Raw genomic sequence first — 12,247 nt, 5'->3', positions numbered from 1 at the left:
ATACCAAGCTAGATACAGACCCTCCCATGAAGCGAAGGACAGGTACTAGCTGAAAAAAACATAGTCCCAAAAATAAGACAATATCAAAACTCAATCCGCAAGCCGAACTCCTGCCATGCGAATCTATAAGCTCTAGCGGATTAAACTTCGTGCTCAACTTCCGGGAGAATTCTGCCTGAGCCATGGAACCACACCATGGATGATGGTCAGGACAGGACTGGACGGGGTAGAGCAGAGTGTGGGTCAATTGTGACAGCGGCCATGCTCTGTGAGCTCCCACTTGTTTGTTCGGTGCATAAAGATGTGATTTAAAAACTCTCTGACTGCTTGGTAGCATCTCCAGACGACGTTGGGGGCACATTAGCAGCCTTCAGGGTTGCAGATCGGGCTGCAGCTGCAGCGGCATTGTCTTTAATGCGCTTGATCCTCTCCACGCGTCCTTCACCGGGGAGACTGCCCCAGACAGGCTCAACGGTATCCGCGCGCCAATTTGGCCGGTGGCTGGCGAGCGCACCACCTCTTGTAGGCAGAGAGACCATGGATGCGCCGCCGACGCCGGATTCGCCCCACATGCGGACACGCTGAAGCTTGCGCAGTTTGGCGAGCCCATAAGCACAAACAACGATTGTAATGGCAAAGCATGTGACGGACACAGCGCCAAAGCCCAAGTCTGATTCTTCGATGAAGTTCTTCAAGTTCATGCCGTAAAGTGCGGAGAACAGGGTTCCGGTTGCGAGTCCGAGAGTTCCAATGCTGAATTTGAGGTCGAGAAGCATGAGGGAGTTGCGATTGGCGTCCAGGATTGCTTTAACGCTGTGATTAGGTCAGTATCCAGTTACAGAGCAAGCACCTGAGACACTAAGGATGACTTACACTTCCTCGGTATTGCGAATTCCGGTCACCAAGTTGCCGCTGGCCTGCACAATTTCGTCGCAAACTTTGTGGTACGACTCCAGTAGCATCTCGACTTCTTGATGTTCGTGTTCCTCGCGTCGGACACCCTGCGAATTCTCAGTAAGATACATTGCGGCCAAGTCGTCGTCTGCCTCCAGCAGGTCGTCGATCGCATCACGCACGAGGCGAGCCTTTTGTTCGAACGTGCCGAGCTTCTTGGAGTATATAAGCAGATGTCGGAGCTTGTCGCGGTCGATGTCCTCTTCCAGAGCTCTGAGCACGCTCACGACCGGATCTCTAACACCATTGAATTCCTCCTCCAGGCCACTTGTGACACTGATCAAGACCGCTTCCAGCGCTCGGAATTCGTAAGGCAATGCTCCCGTAGTCTGTCCTTGTTTCTGTTGTAGCTTTCCTTCGAGATCATACACAAATAGCGATTGCATGTATGAGTCCGTGGATCCGTACGCATCGAAAACGAGAACGCGATCAGCCTTGATCAAGACTCGAAGGTGTAGGAGGTTGATAAGAATGGCACGCGGTCGCACTAGGATGTGAGGCAGTGTAGACGAGTCGATTTTTCGCAAGTCCCGAGGTAGGAGACCATACTATTCTTGATATCAGTCTTGTGTCGCTTCTTGAGTTATGATACAATTCGCAGAGCCGCCAATACTGACCTTGGCAATCAGCTCGCTCTTCTTGAATTCGCCATTCACAAGAGTAACATTTCCAGTGCTGTCGAACTCGGTACATCGAAGGCGCGGCTCATTAGATGCCTTTGCCACTAATCCGCGGCCAATGTTGAAGCTTCCTTCTGTTCCGTCATTGATCAATGCAGGTGGCTGGCGGAGATATGATTTGGATTCGGCAGCTTTGTTTCGCTTGAAGTCGAAGAGCCTACGCCACAAGCTCTTGCTCTTGGTGGACGAAGCGCGTGAAAAGTGCGCATTAGGGAGGGAAAACGGACTCGGTGAAGAGCGTTGAGCCAGCGACGCCCGACATCGTACAGCACCGCGAGTTCTAGACGAAAGGCCTGGTAAGGGTAAAAGGCATGACTCTAGGCTCGCACGGCATGGTGCAGGGTTTATACTTGTCCAGTCTGACGTCTTGCTTAGCGAGAAGGCGTGATGCTGATGATGAGACTGAGGATCATTATTGAGAGATCGTCCGCAAGTAGTTGGGTTGGCTGTGAAGAAAAAGGAATCGGATTGTGATCGCAGAAACCGGAGAAGAGATGCTGATGGAGCGGAAGGCTTCATAGACGACGGAGACAGCATCTCTGCCTTGTACTATGGCTTCACCGACCAGAATGACGACCAGCACTCATCTGGATGCAAAACAAACCATATCATCGCCCATCTTTTTTCCCGCATCCAAGTTGCGCCGCTCGGACCAACTATAATCCGGCAGCGCTGGATGGTCCGGACTCAACAGTATATTCCCTCGCTTTTCCAATGGTTCTTTCATTATTATATCTTGGTTAAATATATGATAATTACTGTGTCTGGCTTTGAGTATACTACTTTGCCAGCAATACATTACTGTGTTACGCACAGCTTCAAGTCCAACAGATAATCTTTGTCTATAGGATGGTGAAGCCGTATACATCCTCACAAGGATGATCGGCAGAGCTCATATCAGATATGACAAAGCTCTTCTCGTAAAACTCTCAGAAAAGCTTGCGATTTCTAGTTGCAAATATCAATGACTGGTCAAAGACCCTTTACTTTGCGGGACTCATTCGAGTGGATTCACACAGGGCATGACTACTGAGCACGAAGTTACTCTTCCATCCTCACGTTTCACAGCCAGTATCGCTACGAAGATGTAACTATCATTCCCTCGTTAACTGAAGCATATATTCCCCGATCCACTTGCTGTAAGATACACGACGGCGGTGGACTACGTGCCGAATCTACAAAGTCACCATTTCGATAATTGTTCACATGAAGCTTACCTAATTGAGCTTGGTCTTTCTAGAAGGCCCCACTTTGGCACCAGATCGGAAATGCCAAAAGCCCGAACCATTGGTTACTTTCTTTGAGCCGCAGGGATGCCCCACTAGGCATTGCATTAGCAAGGTACCAGAGCAAGTGATCAGGTCTAGAGCCATGAGAATGAGTGTAGTCAATACTAGGATGTCGATCGCCTCTTGTTAATTTCTGTCGGTAGGGTGGGCTACACGAGGGAATGTCCATATCAATGAGAATACTCATCTTGTAATAATGACCTACTACCGTCTGAGGCCCAAGTTCCCAAATAGACAAGCATTGTGTTTCCATTCATGAGACTAGGGAATTGGATCCGCTGTCAGACAGCTCCAATCTCCAGTGCATACTTTTGATCACCTGCAGGAAATGCTGACTAGAAAGAAAAACCAGACATTCACCTCCACGCACCGGATGGGAATATATGCTAAGAACAGGAAAGGATATAGAGGCTGCACGACGGAGGTATCACACGAAATCCAACAAGTCTAAGCCACGACAACAACATTGATTTTAGGAAAAATGAGAGAGTACCTTCAAGCAAGGCTCACCAATCGTCATCGTCCTCCTTTTCGTCATCTATAGTCCACATTAGTACGCGTATTACTGACCATTCGGGTGTGTCTACTTACCGCTACCGCTGACCTTCTGCTTTCTCTTCGCCAGAGCGTCTTGCAAAGCACCTGCCAGGCCTCCTTGAGCAGCAGCACCACCACTTGGGGTCGGCGCAGACGATTCGCTGGCTGAGCCAGGCACGAGGGCTCCACTCCGGTCACGCTTCTCGGTATCCTTGACCTTCCGCAGGCCACCGCCGCCCTTTCCTCCAGATGCTCGGATAGCAGCCATGAGGTCATTCCTACCACCTTCGGGTTTGGGTAAGGGAGCAGCTCCACCTGGAGGAGGCGGCGGCGGAGGCGCACCAGCTCCAGGAGGTGGGGGCGGCGGGGGAGGAGGAGCACCACCTCCTGGCGGTGGGGGCGGCGGGGGAGGAGGAGCACCACCTCCTGGCGGTGGAGGAGGAGGTGGTGGGATTGACATTATTGGCGTATGCGGAGGGGGTGGAGGGGGTGGAGGTGGGACCGAGCTGGTATGTGGCGGAGGGCACGTAGGAGGCGGGGGTACAGGAGGCGGCACGCTTGACGTAGGCGGAGGAGGAATAGGCCGAGAAGCGGAAGGCACAGATGGGGGCGGCGGCTGCAAAGGACTTCTGGGCGGCGGAGGTGGAGGCCCTGCTGCAGAGGCATTGGGAACTTTGGGAGGTAGCTGTGGAGGTGCTGCAGGGCTCATAGTGCGTGGAGGGGGAGGGGGTGGCCCTGAAGGCCCTGGCCGACCGGGAGGTGCGGGAGGAGCAGACACTTTGCGCTCGCCCTGGAACGGTGGGGGAACGCCAAAGCGGGACTGGTTCTCATCCATTGGAGTCTTTGGAGGCCGTGGAGGAGGTGGAGGACCGGGTGTGGCATTCGACGAGGCCCGTTGGCGAGTAGGCGGCAGTGGTGTGTGAGCAAATTTACCAGCATCTGCAATCGGAGGCGGCGCACGAAACCGATTCCTGGGAGGAGACGGTTCACGTTTCGAGGCAGGCTCGTCATCCGTCGTATCCATTCGAGTCCTCCGCGTCGGGGGAGGGGGCGGCGGAGCACCTCGTCGACTCCCTGTGCTGTTGCCAGTGTTCTGTGGGCTGATGGCAGCCACCTTGGGAGCAGGCGGCGCAGGCGGGGGAGGTGGAGGCGGCGCTTTGCCTTTCCTTTGATCATCGGCAGAAGGCGGGCTGGGCGTTGATGCTTGTTTCTGTTCGATATAGGACTTGATGAAATCGAAGTTCTCCGCGATCAAGTCTTCCGTAATGCCCATTTGTAGGAGCTCGTCCAGTACGCCCTTGAATGCGGGGTCATTGGTGTCGAACGGCAGTTCCTTGCGTGATGGGCTGGCTGAAGGTGGAGGTGGAGGAGCAACTTGGATTGATGGAGCAGGAGGCAGTTCCGCAGGTGTCACCGGTGGGGGTACATGAGATCCTGATGATGAGCGATGGCCGAGCAAGCTGCCAAACAGCGACCGTCCAACCCCGGATTTGCCGTTCACCACCGGAGCAGGGCCCTGGCCTCGGGTAGATGCGAAGGGCGTCTGCCGTGTCTCTTTGCTCGCATGCTTTTCTCGTTCCTGTACTTTCTTTATGAATGTCTTAGCCTCTTTCTCGTCGGCGAACGACAGTCCGGCGGGACAGTCTTCTAGTTCGAAGGAGTGGAAGAACGTGCGATCTTGGTTGTACGCGAAGTTGTCGTAGATCTCTTGGTCCCAAATGACTCCCCTATTGGCAGGCTAAGGCACGGCACGATGTCTTTTGTCAGTAACTGCCACAGTGCATGGTTTACCAGACTGTACTCACCGATACGTCCACCAACTTCAGCCAAAAAGTACGGCCGACCAGGTCATTTGCTAGGACTGCAGCTCCCTGCAGACCAGTGTACGTCCATCTCTGGGTGTCTGGGTGAGCCACGTAGAGGCGCGCAACGGCCACCGCTAGAATTTTGTTGTCAGGCTTTGGTACAGTTCTCCTGACTGTTTCCTTGTCGTTATCATTCAGGATTGAAGGCATGACGATGGATCGACTCGCGAAGACACTGTGTTAGTAGCTTGGGGGTTATGGCCGGTGAGGTAGAAGTAATTAGATCGCCTGCTGGAGGCGCATTGCAGGGTGTCTGGTGTAACTTGGTGAGCCCGAAGTACCAGAGGGTGGTTGCTCCTGAGGCACGGATAAGAGCTGATACGGCGCGGCAACAACGGATGTGTCTGAGACAAAGGGGGGGGTTGTTCGGAATTCCCAGGGTTTGTGGGGTAGATGGGTGACTGGAGGGCAACCCTAGGGACGCGAAAGAAAGGAACGAATACAAGTTAGGCTCTATCTAGAACAGAAAGGCCGTAAGAGTGTAGGATTGGTGGCCGAGCAAGTTTGGCTTGGAGGAGGGGAGGAGGGAGAAGAGGTCAAGTAGCCGGAAGAGGAGCGTTGGCGGGAGAGAGCGACGGAGAGCCACTAAAGTCCACTAATGCCGCAGTGGGGATCCCGACGTCTCTGGAAGCAGCTGGCGCTCACTCAGCACTATCCTCTGACAGTCCCCCGAGTTATAAGTGATTGTTCCAAGTATTGGTAATGATCTGAAGCACTAGAACATGCGAAATTGATTGATTCAAGGATCGTACTTTTTCAAACCAGAATGCCTTGCAACTTCCCAATACCACAATGGTCTCGTGCAGCATCATCCAACGACCAACAAGGGTGTCTGCCTGCGACCCATATAATAACCATGATGGCATTCCTGGATTAGGCAGACATGCAAGATCCAAGGGAATCGCTTTGACAGCATCTTATTAGTTGATCTTACTGGATCACCACCAACCATGTGAATGAAGAAAATGACTGCATTGCCTCAATGGCGCGCGTCTTACTACTAGTACTATACTAGTGTTATGGTGGTACTTCCAGCCCAACCGACGTCATCGCATGTGCTGCAACTCAAAAGAACTACTTAAGAATATAGAAAGCTTACCTTCCCCGATCACTATCCTCGCTGCTATCACTCGCCTTCACTCTTCTTATCAGCTGCATAATTTTACTGTTTCTTCCTCCCATACTCACCACCTACGACTATTGACTAGTTAACTCATCACTATGCCTGTCATCCCCTCAGGTTCTGATTTCCCACCCCAACAAGGCAACAGCGACAACAGCGCTCCAAACCAAGAGCAGAGGAACTCCGATCAGGGAACCCAGAAAGCCACCATGCTTGATCATTTGTCTAAGGGTCCTCAAATCCCCGACAGTAAGTCAGCGTTGTGCTTTTATCCCCACCATCCCTCCACATTATGGCGGTTTACTAAATTAGTATATAGGCATGCCACCCAAAGTCCCCAGGGAAGAGATCGAGGCACGTATGAAGGAACTGAATAAGTAGGACAACAGATCTCACAAGCCAGTGGTGGTGTAAGGTCGCTGTACTTTTATGAAGCAATGCTATGTAAATCATGTCAGTATACTTGTACTCCGGTCTTCATAGTAGTCCTCCTCGCCCGAAGATAGATATTCCTCTAAGCCTGTACGATTATTACCACACATGGACGTGGAAAGCCACAACTTCAACACCCCATTCAGTGCTGACCACACTTACCGTGAAATTATATAAATATAGTCTGTTCTCTTCGTAAAATGTTCCACGCAGTAGTGGTTGCTGCTGGTGCTCCAGTAAAGCGTCATTACATCATACCCCACGTGATCACGCGCTCGCTTTGGTCGCTCTCATCGCGAAGGAAGATGACTTCTTCGCGTCAAGAGGCTCCTCATGCCACCTGAACGCCCCAATGTACCGGTGAAGCTGTCCTTGCCCTTGGTGAGTACTTTACAGTTCTACATTGTGTGCTCATTGCAAGACATCTATGGGAATTGCTGACAGAATCAATTCCAGCAATACCAGCAGGACATCTTCACCGAACTGCGCTCGGAGGATGAGTTGGTGATTCTTGCTCGGGGCCTTGGCCTCTTACGCCTGGTGACGAATTTGCTACATTTTTATGATGCTGCAGGGAACAATTTGGTGCTTGTTGTTGGCGCAGATGACCGCGAAAATGAATGGATTGGAGAAGGTACGTTGCTGCGACTCGGACAGTTTACTGGTGGATTATGTTGAAGCATAATGATGCTGATCTCTGTCAGCATTGGCTGAGCACTATGCTATCAGCAAAACCCCTCTTGCCAGGGGGCTCAAGGTGATCAATACGGACAGGGCCACGGTTCCGATGCGGTATGTCCTCATGCATCATTCATGACCTTCTATGCTAATGCCAGTCCAGCGAGAAGATCTATTCCGAAGGTGGTATCCTGAGTGTAACATCCAGGATACTAATAGTTGACTTTCTGTCGAGTTAGTGACGACCCTACTGCTGTTTTGCGACGGTGGACCCTCCTAACCCGCTGTCTAGAGCTGCTCGACCCTGAGAAGGTCACTGGCATGGTCGTGCTTCATGCTGATAAGTAAGCAACCATATCTGTGCTTCTAAAGATGACATACTAAGAACAGCCAGGATTGTGGCAACGTCTATTGAAGCCTTCATTATCCGGGCATATCGAGAGCACAACAAACGTGGATTCTTAAAGGCCTTCTCCGACTCCCCGGAACCATTCACGACTGGATTTGCTCCTTTGGCGAATTCCCTGCGCAACCTCTTCCTTCGCAAGACCTCGTTATGGCCACGCTTCCATGTCACCGTTGCGGAGGCTCTCGAGGGCCATAGAAAAGCGGAGGTGATCGAACTAGAAGTTCCCATGAGTGACAAGATGCGCGAGATACAAAACGCCGTCCTTGAGTGCGTGGAGATTTGCATAGGAGAGCTAAAGAAAGCCAACACAGGACTTGACATGGCAGACTGGACACTCGACAGTGCTTTACACAGGTCTTTCGATATTGCAATTAGGCGCCAACTGGATCCCATATGGCACCGTGTGAGCTTCCGGACCAGACAGATTGTCAGTGACTTATCAGACCTTCGGGCAATTCTCCAGTGCGACCACCCATATATATGCTGTGCTTCATGAATTGACCTGAATCTTAGTGCTTTGCTCACCTATGACGCCGTCTCGTTCCTCAAATATCTTGATACGATTGTCACAGCACATACTCCGCCTCCTGGGTCCACGAAACATAGCTATTCACCATGGCTGTTCCTCGACGCAGCCGATGTGCTTTTCCAGACCGCGAGATCAAGAGTATATCAGGGGCGAATCAGCAACGATGTAGTTCGCTCATCATCCACGTCTTTACCTACCACACTCCAGCCCGTTCTGGAAGAACAGCCAAAATGGGAAGTCGTAGCGGAGGTCCTGCAAGAAATTGAAACGGACGCATATCTCAATCCAGTCAAGGTGGACGAGTCCAACAGTACTGTCTTGATCATGTGCAGTGACCAACGGACCTGTCGGCAACTTCGCGAGTACATGGGCACGATGCATGCCAACGTGAGTAGTAAGAAGCAGGGGACAAGGGATACATTGGATTCAGGTGATGCCATCCACGAGAAGAAGGGCTCCGCTGAAGTCATGATGCGCCGAAGGCTGCGGGATTATATGGACTGGAAGTTATCCTTGTCTAATGTTAGCAAGAACTTTTCGTCAAACCCCGCGGGTGACGGTTCCCAGTCGCCTGCGGTGAATTCACCTGGTTCTCTGAATCAAGGAAGAGCCCCAATGAACAAGCGGCGCCGAGTCCGAGGAGGAGGCACTCCATCCGTCCCAGCACGCGCGCCCAACAGCGGTATCCAAGTAGATATTGAACCTCCGGCCCAGGTGTCGGCACTCCTAGACGAGATTCAGCCTACTGAAGTCGAAGAGACCCAAAAAGAGGAGGTTATCATCGATGATCTGGAAGACATGGACGATTACTACGAATTATACGATATGGATTACTTGGTTATCATACACCCTTACGACGGTGATATGGATGAGCATATTCTGGAGGAGGTTCGGCCTCGGTACATCATCATGTACGAGCCAGATCCTGCATTCATTCGACGAGTCGAGGTCTACCGCAGCTCTCATGTTGGGCGGGATGTACGCGTTTATTTCATCTACTACGGGGGATCTGTTGAAGAACAGCGCTACTTGAGCGCCGTACGGCGAGAGAAAGACTCGTTCACGAAGCTCATCAAAGAGAAAAGCGTAAGACGCCTTTCCTTTGCCTCCCTCCTTCCACTAACCCAAGACAACAGAACATGGCCGTCACCATCACACATGACAAGAGTCAAGTAGACCCTCAAGAACAGTTCCTTCGCACCGTGAACACCCGTATTGCAGGAGGCGGCCGACTAGCCGCAACAGCATCACCACCCCGAGTCGTGATAGATGTACGCGAGTTCAGAAGCGCCCTTCCATCCCTCCTACATGGCAACAACATGATCGTCGTCCCCTGCCAACTCACAGTGGGCGACTACATCCTCACGCCCGACATCTGCGTAGAACGCAAATCAGTCCGCGACCTGATATCCTCCTTACGAAACGGCCGTCTCTACAACCAAGCAGAAACCATGCTCCAACACTACAAGAACCCCCTTCTTCTGATCGAATTCGATCAAAACAAATCCTTCACCTTCGACGCCTTCGCCTCCGCAACCACCCCCGGCACAACCTTCCTCACCGACTTCGGTTTCTCCTCCTCTGGCACAAGCACCCTATCCGCAAACAGCTCCCTCGTCAACCCATCTAGCCCCAAATCCGCCCAGCACTTACTCGTTCTCCTAACCCTCACTTTCCCCCGGCTCAAGATCATCTGGTCTTCTTCCCCCTACCAAACAGCAGAGATCTTCGCCGAGCTGAAGAAGAACAACCCGGAGCCGGATCCGATTCGGGCTGTTCAGACTGGGCTAGATATGGATATTGCGGCGTCATCGCACTCCGGCGATATTATGGCTGCGGCGGGGATCGAGCATCGGGTCTTTAATCTCTTGCCTCAAGATATGCTCCGGGCGGTCCCGGGTGTTAATCCTAATGTCCTTGAGCGGTTGATTGTCGAGACGGAGAATATTCATGAGGTTGCGAATATGAGCGTGGAGCAGTTGGATCCGTTGGTTGGGATAGAAACGGCTCGGAAGATAGTGGGGTTCTTTCGTAAAAGTGTGTTTGAGAGTTGAAGTGATGGTTGCATATATGCTCAAAGTTGGCGAGTACTACGAGAAGGTAATTACATTAGTCTACTATATTTCTACAAAGGAGAATAGGTTGGTCGTATATTCATATTCGTGACCCTTTCATAAATCTATCATCCAGTTTTGTCGAAAACGAAGAAGCGTAATGAAAAGGAATAGCGAATAAAAAACAGGGAGCAAACACAAGAATCGCTCACACGCCAGACCGTGCAGCCTTCTTGTAAGCAGTAAGCCATCCTTCTGTAGCTAACCCGAGAACACCCTCATGATGGAACACGAATATGTCCAGAAAACCGATGATCCAGCATCATAAAGAACATTCCCCGGCATAACCCCTGTTACTGATCCATACCCCGGATTACACGGAGCCGCACCGGGCGCAGCAAAGGCAGAACGCGCCTATGCGGAGCCGGGAGGTGCTGCCGCCCTGATTCCTTTACTCGAGATACCTTCACGGGAAAATCTCGACTAGCACACACACACAGCATGCACAAGCCGTCCGATTTCTTTCCGTTCAAAGCAAGTAACAGCTTTCTTTTTCGGAAGAATACTCGGGGGAGATTCTTCCCATGAAGGTTTTTTGAAGAAAACAAGAGTTTTGACGAGTCGAGAAAAAAAAAGAACCGAACCCAGTCGCTCCGGCAGGGATATGAGATCGTGCCCCTGAAAGGGACATTTAGAGCTCGTCGACATCGATCTCCTTCTCGTCTTCGCTCTCGCGGTCCTCGTCGAACTCGACGTTGTCCTCGAAGCCCTCGTGGCCGTAGGTGTCGGTCTCGTTGATCTTGGCGTGTTCGGGCAACTCGCCGTAGGCCTTGAGACTTCTGGCCTCATCGGCGGTGTACTTCATGATGACGTCGCCCTTTTCGTCTTGGTAGTCACGCAGCGAGAGAAGGATAATGTCACCCTGGTTGATCCAGACCTTCTTGCGGAGCTTGCCACGGATGTGAGCGAGACGCTTCTCGCCATCGAAGCAAAGTGCCTCGAGACGGCCGTTACCAAGCATCTTCACGACCTGCGCATACTCCTGACCTTCTTCCTTGAAGACGAGCTCACGCTTCTCGTTGTCGTTCTCGTTCTTTCCACGACGACGGTTCTTACCGCCCTGTTTGGTTGCAGATACGTTAGCAAAAAACAGTCCTAGACATGTGTATAGACGTGTGGCGCAGTTTCGCTTCGTTCTCCGATGCTCTCTGAATATGGCAGCCTCTATGCCTTCCATATCCCACATCTTCCTGGCTGGAAATGTGTCGTTGAGGTGGGATATGGTGGCATGAGGTGGGCACCAGAGTCAAGCGTAAAACAAAGCGAAAATCTGTAAGGCGGGGTACCCGGGTGGGATGCAGCACGAACTCACCTTTCCCTTGTTCTTGGGCATATTGGGATCTCGCTAACCGCGGTGGTCTTTCACTCGATGCGATAGGAGATGTCCGGCTAAGGGGAGATTTAAATAGATGTCCCTGAGGACCAGAAGAGTGGAAGTGGGGGGAAAGACGAGGAAGGCGGAGGCAAGCGAGAGGCCGGCGCTTCATGTTTTGCGAGGCTTTTCGTTGGCTTATGTCATCCATGGTGGGTGGGTGGCGTGGCGGCCTGATTTGCGCCTGAGGCTTGCCACAAGGGGTTCGCCAATCATTGTCGTCATGAAACCACCGCCCGGTGGCAGAATCAGGGGACCGCCGAAG

The 12,247-nt window shown here is 52.0% G+C and overlaps 5 protein-coding genes across 5 annotated transcripts; 2 read left to right on the top strand and 3 right to left on the bottom strand.

Annotated features, from left to right (window-relative positions):
• Positions 1 to 308: 308 nt before the first annotated feature.
• Positions 309 to 2,153, bottom strand: BO83DRAFT_310047 (CorA family magnesium transporter; the record flags this gene model as incomplete). The annotated part of the gene is made up of 3 exons (XM_025527421.1): positions 309 to 813; positions 874 to 1,502; positions 1,572 to 2,153. 3 exons carry the CDS (start codon positions 2,151 to 2,153, stop codon positions 309 to 311), a joined length of 1,716 nt encoding a protein of 571 aa, XP_025389377.1.
• A 1,149-nt stretch (positions 2,154 to 3,302) lies between these two features.
• On the bottom strand, positions 3,303 to 5,737 carry BO83DRAFT_247361 (WASP family protein). The gene is made up of 3 exons (XM_025527010.1): positions 5,266 to 5,737; positions 3,515 to 5,198; positions 3,303 to 3,461 (listed from the first exon to the last, which is right to left on the bottom strand). The coding sequence occupies exons 1-3, from the start codon at positions 5,473 to 5,475 to the stop codon at positions 3,430 to 3,432; spliced, it is 1,926 nt and encodes a 641-aa protein (XP_025389376.1). The 5' UTR covers positions 5,476 to 5,737; the 3' UTR covers positions 3,303 to 3,429.
• An 809-nt stretch (positions 5,738 to 6,546) lies between these two features.
• BO83DRAFT_426116 (uncharacterized protein) lies at positions 6,547 to 6,829 on the top strand (the record flags this gene model as incomplete). Its single annotated transcript, XM_025535255.1, has 2 exons — positions 6,547 to 6,697; positions 6,768 to 6,829. 2 exons carry the CDS (start codon positions 6,547 to 6,549, stop codon positions 6,827 to 6,829), a joined length of 213 nt encoding a protein of 70 aa, XP_025389375.1.
• Positions 6,830 to 7,213: 384 nt separating this feature from the next.
• Positions 7,214 to 10,715, top strand: BO83DRAFT_463606 (ssDNA endodeoxyribonuclease RAD1; the record flags this gene model as incomplete). The annotated part of the gene is made up of 8 exons (XM_025537363.1): positions 7,214 to 7,261; positions 7,325 to 7,514; positions 7,585 to 7,672; positions 7,722 to 7,792; positions 7,851 to 7,902; positions 7,953 to 8,429; positions 8,481 to 9,582; positions 9,633 to 10,715. 8 exons carry the CDS (start codon positions 7,214 to 7,216, stop codon positions 10,548 to 10,550), a joined length of 2,946 nt encoding a protein of 981 aa, XP_025389374.1. The 3' UTR covers positions 10,551 to 10,715.
• Positions 10,716 to 11,241: 526 nt separating this feature from the next.
• On the bottom strand, positions 11,242 to 12,021 carry BO83DRAFT_416412 (translation initiation complex factor eIF1A; the record flags this gene model as incomplete). The annotated part of the gene is made up of 2 exons (XM_025534701.1): positions 11,923 to 12,021; positions 11,242 to 11,670 (listed from the first exon to the last, which is right to left on the bottom strand). Exons 1-2 carry the CDS (start codon positions 11,941 to 11,943, stop codon positions 11,242 to 11,244), a joined length of 450 nt encoding a protein of 149 aa, XP_025389373.1. The 5' UTR covers positions 11,944 to 12,021.
• Positions 12,022 to 12,247: the final 226 nt, after the last annotated feature.

The sequence above is a fragment of the Aspergillus eucalypticola genome (genome assembly GCF_003184535.1).
Source record: "Aspergillus eucalypticola CBS 122712 chromosome Unknown BO83scaffold_9, whole genome shotgun sequence".
In the NCBI taxonomy this organism is placed as follows: Eukaryota; Fungi; Ascomycota; class Eurotiomycetes; order Eurotiales; family Aspergillaceae; genus Aspergillus; species Aspergillus eucalypticola.
The sequence above is the reverse complement of the archived record's forward strand: the minus strand, read 5'-3'. Positions and strand labels throughout refer to the sequence as shown.

Coding starts and splice junctions, on each gene's coding strand:
- BO83DRAFT_247361 (XM_025527010.1), bottom strand. CDS start 5,475: ATGCCTTCAATCCTGAATGATAACGACAAGGAAACAGTCAGGAGAACT. Junction 5,199..5,265: donor TGAAGTTGGTGGACGTATCG/GTGAGTACAGTC, acceptor GCCGTGCCTTAG/CCTGCCAATAGGGGAGTCAT. Junction 3,462..3,514: donor GCAGAAGGTCAGCGGTAGCG/GTAAGTAGACAC, acceptor TGTGGACTATAG/ATGACGAAAAGGAGGACGAT.